The 14,854-nt window shown below is 41.9% G+C and overlaps 7 protein-coding genes across 7 annotated transcripts; 4 read left to right on the forward strand and 3 right to left on the reverse strand.

Annotated features, from left to right (window-relative positions):
* Nucleotides 1-96: 96 nt before the first annotated feature.
* K450DRAFT_195338 (uncharacterized protein) lies at nt 97-1,975 on the reverse strand (the record flags this gene model as incomplete). Its single annotated transcript, XM_051584498.1, has 5 exons — nt 97-828; nt 888-1,024; nt 1,089-1,223; nt 1,285-1,632; nt 1,699-1,975. 5 exons carry the CDS (start codon nt 1,973-1,975, stop codon nt 97-99), a joined length of 1,629 nt encoding a protein of 542 aa, XP_051449253.1.
* Nucleotides 1,808-3,340, reverse strand: K450DRAFT_218868 (uncharacterized protein). Its single transcript, XM_051585279.1, has 6 exons — nt 3,186-3,340; nt 2,977-3,101; nt 2,811-2,901; nt 2,674-2,742; nt 2,419-2,609; nt 1,808-2,356 (listed from the first exon to the last, which is right to left on the reverse strand). Exons 1-6 carry the CDS (start codon nt 3,306-3,308, stop codon nt 2,236-2,238), a joined length of 720 nt encoding a protein of 239 aa, XP_051449254.1. The 5' UTR covers nt 3,309-3,340; the 3' UTR covers nt 1,808-2,235.
* A 73-nt stretch (nt 3,341-3,413) lies between these two features.
* On the forward strand, nt 3,414-6,913 carry K450DRAFT_218879 (uncharacterized protein). Its single transcript, XM_051585280.1, has 17 exons — nt 3,414-3,535; nt 3,609-3,661; nt 3,731-3,853; nt 3,911-3,976; nt 4,042-4,127; nt 4,195-4,284; nt 4,350-4,526; nt 4,584-4,637; nt 4,700-4,777; nt 4,839-4,854; nt 4,916-5,005; nt 5,065-5,171; nt 5,226-5,426; nt 5,516-5,560; nt 5,622-6,053; nt 6,135-6,559; nt 6,632-6,913. The coding sequence occupies exons 1-17, from the start codon at nt 3,474-3,476 to the stop codon at nt 6,753-6,755; spliced, it is 2,229 nt and encodes a 742-aa protein (XP_051449255.1). The 5' UTR covers nt 3,414-3,473; the 3' UTR covers nt 6,756-6,913.
* Nucleotides 6,914-7,100: 187 nt separating this feature from the next.
* K450DRAFT_218889 (uncharacterized protein) lies at nt 7,101-8,419 on the forward strand. The gene is made up of 4 exons (XM_051585281.1): nt 7,101-7,238; nt 7,301-7,416; nt 7,482-7,677; nt 7,739-8,419. Exons 1-4 carry the CDS (start codon nt 7,123-7,125, stop codon nt 8,271-8,273), a joined length of 963 nt encoding a protein of 320 aa, XP_051449256.1. The 5' UTR covers nt 7,101-7,122; the 3' UTR covers nt 8,274-8,419.
* K450DRAFT_218892 (uncharacterized protein) lies at nt 8,284-8,789 on the reverse strand (the record flags this gene model as incomplete). The annotated part of the gene is made up of 4 exons (XM_051585282.1): nt 8,284-8,346; nt 8,421-8,553; nt 8,624-8,685; nt 8,755-8,789. 4 exons carry the CDS (start codon nt 8,787-8,789, stop codon nt 8,295-8,297), a joined length of 282 nt encoding a protein of 93 aa, XP_051449257.1. The 3' UTR covers nt 8,284-8,294.
* Nucleotides 8,672-12,023, forward strand: K450DRAFT_218898 (uncharacterized protein). Its single transcript, XM_051585283.1, has 10 exons — nt 8,672-8,704; nt 8,766-9,305; nt 9,375-9,450; nt 9,520-10,167; nt 10,235-10,285; nt 10,350-10,407; nt 10,480-10,551; nt 10,623-11,269; nt 11,339-11,643; nt 11,711-12,023. The coding sequence occupies exons 2-9, from the start codon at nt 8,927-8,929 to the stop codon at nt 11,601-11,603; spliced, it is 2,196 nt and encodes a 731-aa protein (XP_051449258.1). The 5' UTR covers nt 8,672-8,704; nt 8,766-8,926; the 3' UTR covers nt 11,604-11,643; nt 11,711-12,023.
* A 45-nt stretch (nt 12,024-12,068) lies between these two features.
* On the forward strand, nt 12,069-14,823 carry K450DRAFT_218905 (uncharacterized protein). The gene is made up of 10 exons (XM_051585284.1): nt 12,069-12,239; nt 12,331-12,479; nt 12,542-12,651; nt 12,730-12,783; nt 12,857-13,270; nt 13,338-13,597; nt 13,678-13,997; nt 14,083-14,206; nt 14,276-14,339; nt 14,413-14,823. The coding sequence occupies exons 1-10, from the start codon at nt 12,088-12,090 to the stop codon at nt 14,581-14,583; spliced, it is 1,818 nt and encodes a 605-aa protein (XP_051449259.1). The 5' UTR covers nt 12,069-12,087; the 3' UTR covers nt 14,584-14,823.
* Nucleotides 14,824-14,854: the final 31 nt, after the last annotated feature.

Below are 14,854 nucleotides of genomic sequence, written 5' to 3' on the forward strand. Positions count from 1 at the left end.
AATGACTGTATAGACTCCTACTTTTTGTGGTGTACCCACAGATGATTTGAACAATAAATGCATTTATTTGGTCAGAGTAATAGTATGCACAGCAAGCTAGTCTTCTTCAGCTGTCACCTTGAAATAGTCAAAGTCAGCGTGGCCAAGAGTAGAGTATCCATTATCGGTACAGTACATAGCGGCATACACTCCAGTGAAATGAAGTCTAAGGGGCTGAGTCCGCTTGAACCACTTGGTACTCATGGTGCCCAAGACCTTGCATTCGCCGGATTTACTGTTTTTGTATCCAAACGAATAAGTAGTTGGCTCAGCCTTGATGAAGAGCTCGACAGGTTCATCGTCATTCAGAGCTTCATAGGTAAGAATTTCTCTCTTCTTGTCAATATTGAGTTCATCCAAATCATCTAGATCCGATCTCCAAACTCTGGAAAAGACGCTGCGCCCATGCTCCTTTGTGAAAGTGATAGCAACCTCTGCGTGCACGTAGTCGTTAGCGTGCAATGTGAGACCGGCTTCCTGTTCTCTCATTTTTGGCTTGAAGTCCATCAGTGTGCGAAACTCTCCGCGGAACGATTGCTGTCTACGTCCAACCCAGCTTGGGGAGTCTGTTTGGCCCAAAGATATGTGTGAGGTGTTTAATCGAAGCCATCCAGGTCGCTCGGTAAGTGAGTAGGTATCAGGGTATGGATTGCGGACGAAATTGAATGACTTGTCCAATTCCTCATGATCGAAGTTGTCTTCAAAGCCAAGGTCACGTTTAGCACCGTCTTGCTTTAATGACCTATGCACGTCCATTTTAAGGGATACAGGGTTTCCCTTATTGATAACCTACATCGTAACAATCAGAAAAATTGTCCAAAGAAGATAAAAAAGGAGTATATACGCACCGGCCATCCATCCTGCCATTCTACAGGAGCGAGGAAGGTCTCACGGCCCAAGTGATCGTATGTGTCGGGATAACGACGAGTTCCCAAAAATACGATCCACCAGTCACCTAAGTGATCTTGGAACAAATCACCATGACCTAACAAAAACTCCTTGTCAACTCGCAGAAAGAATTGGAGTTTGGCATAAGCAAAACAACTAACCTGTGCATCGGATAGGCTGCTCTTCAACACTTTGTGGGTAGTGGTGGACGAGCGGATTACCAGGACATGCCTCCCATGGTCCATATGGCTCTTTGCTTCGAGCACAGGTTACCATATGTCTCTCCTCAGTTCCTCCTAGATGATGTTGTTATGTACCGCATACCCAGTAGAAGATGCTTGTTTCGAAAATACTTACCCTCCGCAAGCAAAAGGTAGTACCAGTCATCTATATAATAAAGATGAGGTCCCTCTGGTCTTTCCAAGCTGGTTCCTCTGTACGTATGTCCTTTCCATAATTGTTTCCTCTCCGTCAAGTGTCTTCCGGTTTCAATGTCAATCTCACTTTGGTATATACCCCAGAAGATGTCTTTGTCATTGTTGACACCCTGGCTGGTAACGTAGACTTTGCCGTCGTGGAATAACAAAGATGGATCGATGCCTTTCTGATTTACATATATCGGCTCGGACCATGAGCCGTAGCTATTGATATCCGATGTTGAGCAATAGAAAGTTCGACTAGTCTTCCAACTTCCAGGCTGATAATCTTGTTAAGCAAGGTTTCAGTGTCCTGCTTCGATCAAAATTGTGTGATTACAGTACATCCACTTACAGCACAAGGCGTTTACAATAACGTAGAATTTTCCTTCATGATGACGAATGGTTGGAGCCCATACTCCTCCGCTTGAAGCGACACCAGAGAGAGAGAGCTGTGAACTCCTTGTTAAGACGTGACCGATCAGTTTCCAATCAACGAGATTTTTGCTATGATAAATTGGAATGCCCGGCCAAAATTCGAAGGTAGAGTTGACTAGGTAGTAGTCTTCGCCAACTCGGCAAATACTAGGGTCAGGATGAAAACCTGGAAGAATCGGATTTTTGTATGGCATACTTTTCTGAGAACAAGTTTCTCCAACGTACCCCGCTTTATACGTATGATGGATTGAAATAAGGTTTACCAAAACGCGGGCAACTTACGGGACACACACTGTTTGCTTTTATTGCCCGACTGGTCACATCAGCTTTTCTCTCAACTATCCATTTCCCCGGCTAATTCTCCGTAAGGGTATGGCATCCTTCAGAAGTATAAGCGAATTGAAAATCAGAAATACTACATTATCCGAAGACGCGTAAGAAACACTGCAGCGTTTTACTTTTTAATAGCGATAACGTAGTGATTATCTCTATCATACCCAGAGCGACTAATATCCGCCATGCCAGTCTCTACAATCAATTCATCCAGCTCTCCCTGCGCAAAGAGGTGATAATATCTGCAAGAAATAGTCAGCAAATGGGCCTGAGAGATGCTTCAGCCTCATAATGTAACAGCTACCTTTGGTACACTTTCTTCGGCGATTCTTCCACGGCGGCCTCATCGTTGTTGGTCTTTGCCGTAGACAACATCCAGGGAACAAATACATCCTGCTGCGTCTTATCAAAATTCCGTTTACTGAACTTAGATTGCTCTAGGGCCCAAACAAAAATCAAAATAGGGCTTCCGGGTTTGACCACGCGCAGAATTTCCTGCCAATTCTCCATTAAAAACGGCTTTCTACTGTGATATGCTGACAGTCTCCCCACAACATACCTCAATGGCCGACCGCCGACGCTCCGGCGTTGAGAAGTGGTGAATGACTGCTATTGAAATTGCAAAATCCTAGACAACAAAAATCTGTTAACAAAATTATAGCATCACTATCCTGCGACCGGAAACCTTGTACTCACAAAAGCATCAGTTCTATATGGAGTATTAAGCCCATCGCAGACCATGCCTTCAAATCCGCGGTCTCGTACAATCTGAATTAAATTGGAGCTCCTATAAAAATCAAACTTGTCTTTAGACTACATAAACATTCAGTATAACTTTCTACAACGTTCGAGGAAGAAATACCTATCTGAACCCAGTATACAGACATTTGGGTTTACACCAATGTATTTTCCATTCCCGCATCCTATATCAGCTCCTATGCTGCCTAACTCTAATCCATTTAAAAAATCTTCGACGACTGGCCATGGCTGCGGTCAAGTTTGACTATGAGTTTGTTGTTCGGTTGTATAGGCTAAAGTAGTCAATATGACACAGTGATCCGCATTGCCTACCTTATATCGAGTGTCACTAAAATGTGAAGCAATTGTCTGATAGACATTGTGTACGTGTTCTTCTTCGTATGACTTCTCGTTCTCGGTAGGAGTTGTTACCGCAACTGGTTGTGGTTTCGACATTAAGCGAACTATGTAGATTGATCGAGATTTCGATTCAGCAGCCAAAAAAATCTGGGTTATTTTACGGTGACTGCCTGTCAAAGTCAATAAATTCACCTCCGTCCTGGATCGGCTTGCACAAGCAATACGTACGTCGCAAAAGAATTCCCAGAATCTACAGTGTGAATGTACATGCTTCCAACTCCAATATTAAAATTGGAGAAGGAGGAAGCTTCAGCCTTGATATCGTAATGCGCATTCATTTAGTCCCATCGTACGGCATTTGTAAGCCATACTGACATAGAGCATTCCGTCTATTAGAAACCTCAGCATATCCAGTCTAACTCAGTGCATCTTGGAGCTGGTGTATAACGGTAAAAATATGTTAGTAACTACATGTTGTTTCTTGCGGTTGCGTTATTGAGCACGAAATATATGTGTAGCTCTAGATGCAGAGGCAACCAACATATCCATTGGCGTGAACACCGAAAACTACTATGTAAATGTCCAGGACAACGGTCTAGGTATCCCTGTACAAGACCTCGAAAACCTAGCTCGGCCTAATTGTATGTAAGTTATGCTTTTGTCCACTTCAATGAATTGATTAACCAATGTTGGCGCAGTCACGTCAAAAGGGCAATCACGGGGCGATATCCACAATAGAAAGACGTACGGCTTTCGCGGAGAAGGTATGCTACTTCACAGTATCAATTTAGTAATGTGTAGCCGAAGCGTTAAATCCATGTGAACATAGCGCTGTCTTGTATTTCGCAAATTGCCACTCTTGAAGTCATAAGTAGACATGCCTCTACTCCACAAACCTTTCATGGAATATGGAGGGTAAGGCGTTAAAATGCACCGATCGCCAAGGTCTACAGTATATTGAATTTACAGCAAATTGATATAGGACGGAAGCTTGATCTCCTTTTTTCGGTCTACAACTGAAGAAAAGCCATCGCCTGGAACGACAGTCGTTGTTCGCGACCTATTCCACAAGGTATAAACCATAATGCCATAATCGAACTATGGTTAAGAAAGCTTTCTAACATAATTTTGTTAAAGCATCCTATACGGAGGAAACAAATTGAACACGAGCGACTTCGAAAGATGTCTGCAAGTGGTGATAGAACCTTAATCGACATTAAGCGTTCTATTGAAAAGCTAGCTCTCACCAGGTATGATGTCGCTTGGACTTTGAACGATCTCAGCTCTCGTCATAGGATCTTGAATATGAAAGCGGTATGTACTGGCAAGAAGCAATGAAAACTTGAGATCAAAACTAATGCACAATTTTAGTATGATTCGCCCCTGAAGATGTTTCAATGCATATACGGTCATAACTTTTCAACGGTTTGTATTTTCTGTGCCTGAGCAGTAAATGTCAGAATTTACTGACCGATAAGGTTATTTAGAATTGCAAAGAGTACGTAGAGACATCTGCAGAAATGAGGATATCGGGTTTTCTCTCTTTGAAACTTCATACTAGCAAGGTAAACCGTCAGCTTGTATTGCGTTCCCTCATATTTTCTTGTACTGACACACTCCGTCCAGATTCATCGATACCTGTGTTAGTGAATTTTACAGCCTGGTAGCCTTATGAGACCAATCAGCTAAAGATTTCTTTATAGATCTAAATGACCATTTTGTACGCTTTGGACCGGTATACAACATTATCGATAAGTTAATTCGCAACGCCAACCTCCATGATGCTGCTTCAGGTTAGTGATAAATATCTCTCTGTAATAGCCGTTGAGCTTGCACCTTACAAATGAAACAGGTTCGAAATATACGTCAAATTTTCCAGTATACTTGATTAGGGTAAACACGAATGTTAGGAACAGTGAAGAAAAGGATATGTTAGAGCATTATTTAAATGAAGACGAGGTAAATATGGCAGGCTTGCGACTCCGGACGAACCCAAACTGAACATGATATTAGGAATCCACAACACTGCTGTCAAGTATCAAACAGTTCGTGTTGCATATTTTGAGCATCTCATTACCAGAAACTCAACAAGTTCAGATAGAATCGAATTCTCTACCACTATTTAAAAAACGAAAGGCAAGCGAAGTGACAGAAATGGATGTTCTTACAAAATCTGAAAAGAAGTTACTGGTCAAAGAAGACCAGCAGAGAATGGTATGTTTTGTACATTATTTTATGTTTGAAGTTTGGAAATCATCAGACAGTAAACTAAAACCTATAATTTTTATGCCAATATACTGAAGGCGACCCAACCTAGCGAAGATGAGCAAACTATTCTTTCGACTCAGGTACGATTGTTATAATTGAGATGATGTACGCGGAGAACTACTCAGACTAACTCTTTTATAGGATAATGATGGGACACCGCAGTGGAATCATGCTATTGATGGACTTCCTTACATGAACTACCAATCACTGTCCGGCAACAAAGCAGGCGAAAACTATCAATATCCAAAGTTATTCAAAAACGATGGTTTACCAGAGGCGCTATCTACACATCAACTCACAAATGCAAGAGTCATTGGCCAAGCAGATAGAAAGTTCATTGCATTTAGTATACCCATACCTGTGACTTCTCACCAAGAGGCCATTGAAAAATCAATGATCATCATTGCGGACCAGCATGCTGTTGATGAGAGAATCTTGCTGGAAAGAATGCTCAAAAGTATTCTTGATCCCGGGAAGCAAGTTGATCAAGGGAGACGCTTAGCATACAATGGCTGCTTATTGCTCACGCCACCAAGGAAACTTCAAGTTTCTAGCTCGGAAATCGAAAAAGCGGTCCGGTATCGCTCTATATTCAATAGATGGGGTATAGATTTTTTCACTAGTCCCGATTCTCACTTATCTATGGACCGACAGGAAAATATGGCGACATCAGACTCTAGACATTTTCGCCAACTGCGATCTGCAAGTAAATACTTTGGCCAAACGAGTTCCAGCCGAACTGATGATACCCATTATATTCAGATTACCAAAATTCCTAGAGTGATTTCGGATAGGTGCGCGACCAACTCAATGCTCTTGAAGCAAATAATATACGATCATATTGCATGGATGGAGTCACAATCCCAGTCCCAACAAATTGATGAACTTCAGCCAGACGATGAATTTGGTGTCTGGAGTCGCCATCTCAGAAACTGCCCTAGAGGAATTGTCGATATTCTGAAATCAAAGGCATGTCGCAATGCTATTATGTTTAATGACAGCTTGACCGATCAACAGTGCCAAAAGCTTGTAGATATGGTCTCTGATTGCGTCTTCCCTTTCCAATGTGCCCACGGCAGGTATGAAGCTTAGAGTATGCAGTTATGTTCATTGAAACATTTATCAAGCATATTGAATTTTACATTTTCCAGGTTATCCATGGTTCCGTTGATGAAATATAACCAGTATGGTGGAGGCAGGGCAGAACGCTCAAATCAACAGCCAAGTCGACGAAGGACAGTCAACTGGCGTCGATTTCGACGTCCGCAGCACTGAGTTTGGCAGTGGCCACTTTTCTGCTCATTTCTTGCCATATGTGTGGACGCTTTGCATGCTCGCTAAGTCGGGAGGCAATCAAAAAGGGCCTTCATGACAATGGCATTAACCCAGAAGAATGGGTTGATCAAGAAAAATATGAAGGTACTTACAATGTAGCGCCGACATACTACATTCCTGTGATTAAGCAGTCTGACGACACCTACCGGTTACAGTCAATGGTAAGCGCATTTGATACAATTCTCCAAGTTATTCAATAGATATTCATCTTTTTATTATCACAGAGATGGGGATTGATACCTTTCTGGAGTAAAACGAAACCCGAAGTCCCGGTAAGACTCTAGAGGATAGTGGAGGATGTAAACCAATGTTATTAAAAGCTGTAGTGCAGACAATCAATGCCAGAGATGATTCGTTGACTACAGGAAAGTCGATGTTTCGGTCCTGCAGGAATGATAAGCGTTGTATTGTCATTGCTGAAGGGTATTTATATTCCGTCAATCCTGGTAGACGATTATGTTACACATTTTGACATTCAGCTCCAGGTATTACGAATGGCTGACACCGAAGTCTGGAGGCAAGAAGATTCCGCACTATGTTAGAAGAGAAGATGGAAATTTGATGTTTTTTGCGGCTCTTTACGATCATGTAAAATTGGACGGTAAGGACACACGTACTGGCAAGTTATGCGATGGCAAAACTTGGCTCACATTTCAATACGATTAGGAGGCAAAGATAGTATATACAGCTGTACAATTGTGACAACCTCATGCTCAAAGCAACTCTCATTTTTGCATGATCGAATGCCGGTCATATTTGACAGCAGTTCAAAGGAAGTAGACACTTGGCTAGATAATACCAAACCATGGGACAACGCCACCCTGGGGACATTGCTGAAGCCCTATGAGAAAAAGCTCGCGTGGTAAAACTAAAGCTCTAATTTGTAGTTCGCCTCAAACAGCATAGTTAACAATCGTCTTTAGCTACCCAGTCACGCCCGAAGTTGGTAGGGTTGGCAAGAACTCGCCTGACTTCGTCATACCCATTAGCGAGAAGAAAGGCACCCTAGGAAGCTTTTTTGCTAAAGCAAACTCAGATCAAAGTTCAAAACGCGCTGAGGCTACAAGTGATAATGTCAACGTCAAGACAGAAGATGTAAATGTGAACCTTCATGAACAAAAACCTTTAAAACCTGACGACACGAACCACAAAATAGACAATATGGATGAAGAAGGACATAATGCAAAGCAAGAAGATGATGATATTCAAAGAGCGATAGCGCTTAGTCTACAGGATCAGAAAGATCATTATGAAGCAAACTCAAATTCGAGCATTCACGGTGAGGACAACAGAGGTACTAAAAGGGAAGTGGAAGAAAGTCTATCACCGCCGCGAGCGAAGTTTCGAAGATCCGATCCAGCTAAGCAAATGAAATCCCCTTCGAAAAGTCCAGCAAAAGGAGGTGGTGATAAAGGCAACAGTAACAAAAAAATCACAAGTTTCTTTTCGAAAGACTGATGGCGGTATAAATATGTCGTATTATTGAAATACGGCGATCGTGAAGCTACCTTCATTACGGATGATAATCTTGCTGTAGAGATTATTTGTTTTCTCTTGTAAATAACATTTTCAATGGCAAAAAATCAGACTTTCATGACCACGTACTAGCTTTCCAGTTCAATGCTCACAGTTGAGTATTGTGACTTGTCTTCGATCTCGGATACATCACTGAGACTTCTTGCACTATTGGCAATGGAAGCAACAAAAGCAGCTCCTGCCGACTTAGCTATGCCTCTTGCTAGAAAGTTCATAGTGTGAGGTTACAAGTAGTTGAGGTCTGCTGATTCGTGTCAAGTAAATTGTCATACTTCCTAAACAGAGGCCAGATTCATCCGCAACTAACACTCCTTTAACACCTTCCTTTTCGCTTCTAAATCAATCAATGAACAGTGAGTAGTTTAGCTTAATTCAGTTACAGGAAGTGATTGGTTTTGCTTACATTTTATCAAGCACTTGCTCCAGTGAGAATTCCATAGTGGTCAGTTCTGTCTCCGCAAGCATTTCAAATCAATTTCAACAGAGGTATATCACACGTGATCAGCAAGTTCCAGCTCTCTTCTGTCCATTATCGATTAGCGACTGTCTAGCGACGTACCATCGGTGCCTGTGCAATGTCCACGGCCGAGAAATCAGCGGAAACAAAGAAACCAGAGACATGGGAAACATGGGTTCTCATGTCCAAAATATGGAAAGATTTTGACGACCTAGCATACGAAAATGCACTGCGACTTTGCGAGCGCCTTTATGCCATTGACGTTACCAATGAGGACTACCTATACCTATATGGCTTATGCTTATTTCATTCAGCCGATTACGACGGTGCCTATATGGTTCTTCGAAACGCTGAATCCATTAAATGTCGATACGTTTTCGCCATTAGCTGCCTAAAGCTTGGGACACGAGAATATTTAATGGAAGGATATACAGCAGCGAACCAAGCACTGTTACTTCACCAAGAAGAGAGCGACCCTGAACGTAGATGGGGAGATGGTATGCTTTCATTGAATATGCACTATGATGTCTATGTATAATTATAGCTAACCCCATTCAATTCGAAAGATGTACGCAGCGTCAATACCAGGAACCATACTCCTACGCGTGCCTCCATATGCCAATTATTAGGGACGATTTCAATGTAAGATGCCACAAAAAGATATATTTAAAAATTCGAAATTGGAAATCGTATTTAACCCTGCTCTACTAGAAAACTAGAGGTCATCCAATCCGCAGTTGGACATTTGCGAGAGTGTCTTGCTGACGACTGCTTCAAGATAACCGCATATTATCAACTTTGCGATATTGGTCCAGATGGCAGAGGTTCAAAGGATATTGATAATCCACAGGCCATTTTTGAGGATTTACGATATAGTGATAAGGTTCTGGAGAGATGCTCACATCAGCATCGACCACGATATCCCGCTACAACCGTTGACAAAAGCTCAGAAAGCATTATCTTATCGCGAGAACAGCCAGATTTAAAGTGGAAGGACTCATCCCCATATATGCCAAACCTTGAGGCATACGATTCACCTGTTACAAAACGACACTTACAAAAGGCTCAATCAGCATTAACATCAACTAACCCACTAATGGAGGAAGTCCGCCAACGACGTCGTTCTGTCGAACTTCAGAAGGACGAAAAGATTGGTGAAGTCAAGAGTGACATTGAAACACTCAAGGCCGAAGCCGAATACAGAAATGAGCATGGTTTGCACAAAAAACCACCGCCGGACGTGACCAATGACATCAAGATTAAGGAGATGGATACGAAAGCCGAGAACGCCAAAATAATTGAGCAAACACCAGCGAAAGGGTACAGATCTGTTCCTCCAAGCCTAAAATCAACAAATAGGTACGCACTTTCACTAGGATGCATAGATTTATTTGTAATGCAATCTTTAACCTTTCCCCTCCTGCAGCCAACCTACAGAAACTGTAACCAGAAAGAGGAAGGCAACCACAATCACAAAGTTCGTATTGAGTTTTCATTGGTCATGACGATGTATGATGCTTTTAACTCATTACTTTGAATAGCATAACAGATACGAGAATGACGGATACGAGGCAGAGATCAACACTCGCTCGCGCTAATGTACGTATGATATTCTGCTACGAAATGCATAATGTAATCCATATTGATAGAAAGACCGTCAAATGTTTGTAGACTACTGCCTCACGCCTGGCTAAAAAGCGGTCTATCCCTCCAAAGTCAGTACCAATTGACAAACGACAAAAGGTATAACCCTTCCTGTTTATGTCTATTATAGTTTAGAATATAAGTGACTGATTCAATCATATTTAATTTAGACATCTGGAACGACACAAATGAAGCCAACGGCATCCAACGCCAATTTCATTGATGCGGCACTGCTTGCGGAAGCGAATCAAGAACAAGCTACGCAAATCATATCAGCCATTAACAAAGTTATTGGAATATTACGCGTTTTAGCCACAGGCTATCTACATGCTGCAAACTATCAATGCAGAGAAACCTCGCTCGTCCTTCAACAATTGGACGATCAGCAGTATGAAACTGCTTGGGTACAATGCGCGATGGGCAAGGCATACTATGATGCGGGTGACTATCCAACTGCAGAGCGTCTGTTTAGTCGAGCATTTCTTCTGTGGCCATGGTACTGCGATGCTGTGCCATATCATTCAACATGCTTATGGTACATGCAGAAGGAATTGGAGTTGAATTTACTGGCCTCGAAAATGCAGGACAACAAGAGCCATCAATATGAAGCGTTTATTGCTGCTGGTAACTGGGCTAGCCATGCTCGCTCAAGTAAAGAAGCAATATACTGGTATCAACGCGCCGCTGACTCTGACCCATCACGCTCTTATGCGCATGCCTTGCTTGGTCAAGAAGAATGGGAACGAGAAGAATTTCTTGTCGCCATGACACACTTTAGGCAGTGTATCAGTTCAGACAGACGATCTTATACCGGCTGGTAAGAAGTACTTTCATTTTTTCTTAAATGGAAGTTATTGCTTATTAAGCTATTTGCAATTTTGAACAGGCATGGTCTGGGCTTAGCATATGAAGGACTTCAATTATACCCCAAAGCAAAGGCCGCTGTTGATGAAGCCGTTCGATTACATCCTCGCCATCCTTTTGCCTTATGTACATTAGGAGATGTAAGTTTTAATTTTAAAGCGTATTGTGCTTTTTCATCGGCATCTCATCACCACTTCATAGATCCTTGCACATTTGGGGAAGGACCAGGAAGCACTTACATATTTGGATCAGTCAATGAAGATGTTCCCTACTCACCAAGCGTGTAAATTGAGAGCTCGCATATTCGCACGACTGAAAGATCCTGAGGTATATATCACCCTGTTTGTAATTTTGAAGACTCAACATCTAACGACCGTTTTTCACAACGTAATAGCGCGCATTGGAGGAATTGCTTCGGTTAATAGAACTTGATCAATCTGAACTAGAGTCTGCTGACTTTCGGTACCAATTAGGTATTGCATACTCTCAACTCGGAAAACGAAGGGAGGCCATCACTCACTTGACGGAAGCTACATCGCGACTTCGTCCATGGGATTATACCAGTATGCCAAAGATTAAGAAGGCTTTAAGCGAAGCTGCCACTGTAGAATAGTACATTTATCATAACGTTTTTTTGAAAATTTTGAAAAAGAAAAAAAATTCGGCAGACCTACGATTTTACGTCAGCCAATCAATATGCCAATTTCCTTAAACTGTTTATTGAGTGAACCCGCTTTCAGAAAGGGCTCAAGCTTCTACCTTCAGCCAAGAATGTCAACTCCTAGCAAACCACGACAATGGGGCGTAACAGCACCAATATCAACAGCTTCGCCCACTCCACATGAACTACAGCTCACAGAAACATTGGTTGAAGCTTTAAAAGGCTACAACCTGTTTGAATCTGATCAAGAAGCTCGCAAACGGTAATTACATTTAGCACTATGACCCACTTGGATCACCTTGATTACTACAAAAGATAGAACACGTTGTCTGACTTTTTGCCTATTCTCTTAGTGAGGTCGTTCTTGGGAAACTGAACACTCTAACTAAAGAATTTGTATACCAAGTGAGCAAAAAGAAAGGATTTCCCGAATCGCTAGCACGAGAAGCAGGAGGCAAAATCTTCACGTATGGTAGTTACCGCCTTGGAGTGCACAATGCTGGTATGTTTATCTCATTTATGGTTAAAGCACACCTACCTTCATCCTAATTGCGATCCCTCAAGGCTCTGATATCGATTGTTTATCTGTATTACCGCGCCATGTTGAACGAGAGGAATTCTTCACCACCATGTACGAAATGCTCAAGGAGCAAAAGGAAGTTACTGAAATGACGGTAAGTCTTCATTCTCGTGTGCACATACTGTAGTTTGCCTTTTATTTACTAACTTCACACCATCTTTAATTCCAATAGGCCGTCAGCGATGCTTACGTACCCGTCATAAAGATGCACTTTTCCGGAATACCAGTGTGTATCACTTCAGTTCATGAGATCAACTTCAGCCCTCAACTCAAAAAAGCTAACCAATTCATCATTATAGATCGATTTTGTATGCGCTCGATTATCGCTTGCTCGTATTCCAGATGATCTCGAATTGTCAGACAATAATCTCTTGAAGAATCTTGATGAACGCTGCATCCGTAGTTTGAACGGATCTCGAGTAACAGACGATATTCTACGACTTGTACCAAACATTCCGGCGTTCAGAATTGCACTCCGTTGTGTCAAGTTATGGGCGAAAAAACGAGCGATTTACTCTAACGTTATGGGATTCTTTGGTGGTGTTGCATGGGCTATGTTAGTGGCCAGGATATGTCAGTTATATCCAAATGCATGTGCGGGGGCTATCGTGAGCCGCTTTTTCCGCATTATGTATCAATGGAACTGGCCACAGCCTGTTTTACTCAAGCATATGGAGGACGGTCCTTTACCGGTACGAGTATGGAATCCAAAGGTACGTACTGAATATCCATCAATACAGGTGTAGGTTGAAAATGACTGATTCATAATGTTGCCCACAGTTATATCCAGCTGATAAGAGTCATAGAATGCCCATCATCACCCCAGCTTACCCATCGATGTGTGCAACACATAATGTTACCGATTCAACGCGAACCATTATGATATCGGAGTTCAAGAGGGCAGCAGAATGCGTCGATAAAATTTTCATCGGTGCAGGTCAATGGCCTGAGCTTTTTGAGAACCATACTTTCTTTCAAACATACAAGTACTATTTGCAGGTTATTGCCAGCTCCGATTCTGCGGAAAGTCAGCTCAAATGGTACGTTGAGCGGTAATACTGATGAGCATTGTCGTTTTATCTATTAAACCTTCTTTTTTTATTTTCTTGCTACTTGATAGGTCCGGTATGGTAGAGTCAAGGTTGCGACAATTGGTGTTGAAATTGGAACTTGTAGATATGCTTGTACTTGCGCATCCATACATCAAACCATTAGATAGGGTGCATTACTGTTCGACTGATCAAGAAGCACTGGATGCTGCTTACGGAGTTTTCAATCCACAAACAACATTTGCCCTAACTGAAGGTAATATGGATGTTAATCATATGGATCTTCTGAGAGAAAATGGCGACAGTGCAGAAGGTTCTGATCCGCAGCAAGAGCCAAGAAAGGTGTACACAACCACGTTTTTTATTGGACTTTTTATTGAACCGAAAACAGGTTAGTGATGGATGAATTTGCAATATGGATGTTGAATGTGTTTGCAATGGTTAAGTAATGATTTACATGTCCCTTCTTTTCCCAGCTGGTACTACTGGAACTCGTAAACTCAATATATCCTGGCCATGTGCTGAATTCACGAAACTGGTGAAGGCATGGGATAAGTACGATGAAGCGACTATGGGAATTACCATCAAGTATATTAAGAGGTATGAAAAGCAAATGTTATATGTATGCGATTCCTGGGTGGACTCTGTTATTGACTTCTATCCATTCAGCTCTATGCTTCCTGCGGACGTTGTTGAAGGAGATCCAAAGAAATTGAAGCGACCGCAAAGCAAGGTGAGTTAGGTTTTTGAATCCATCAATCACTCTTTAACAAATTCTAAACTGCTATACACTTGCTTTCGAAAAGAACAAGACTGGTAATCCACCAGCTGTCAATGTTGAAAAGCCAAATAAGAAGATGCGAAGCGGTACTGAGGAGCAAGCTGACAACACTGGAATGACCAATCCAGTTGCTACTGGAAATAGTGAGGAGAGTATAGCGACGGCTCCACCTGCTGCAGAACCGGTTTCAACATGAGTGGAGATTCTCTTTCTTGTACAAACTTATCTTTTTTTTTTCAGTCATTCATACTGATGTAAGACTCTTTTTCCTTAGTTTTCACATAATTCTGTTTTAGCTGTCGCCAATCTGTTCTTATATCGCTTGCGAAATCATCTCCATATTGTAATTGTTTCTCACGGAATGTTTTCTATAGAGTCTTTTGACCGATGAAATGAAGTTATAAATAAAAATAAAAACCCAAAAAAAATTGGAAAAGTAGAGTGCGTTTGATTGGATTTACACCACG

Source organism: Umbelopsis ramanniana (assembly GCF_025399195.1).
Source record: "Umbelopsis ramanniana AG unplaced genomic scaffold K450scaffold_2, whole genome shotgun sequence".
Lineage (NCBI taxonomy): Eukaryota > Fungi > Mucoromycota > Umbelopsidomycetes > Umbelopsidales > Umbelopsidaceae > Umbelopsis > Umbelopsis ramanniana.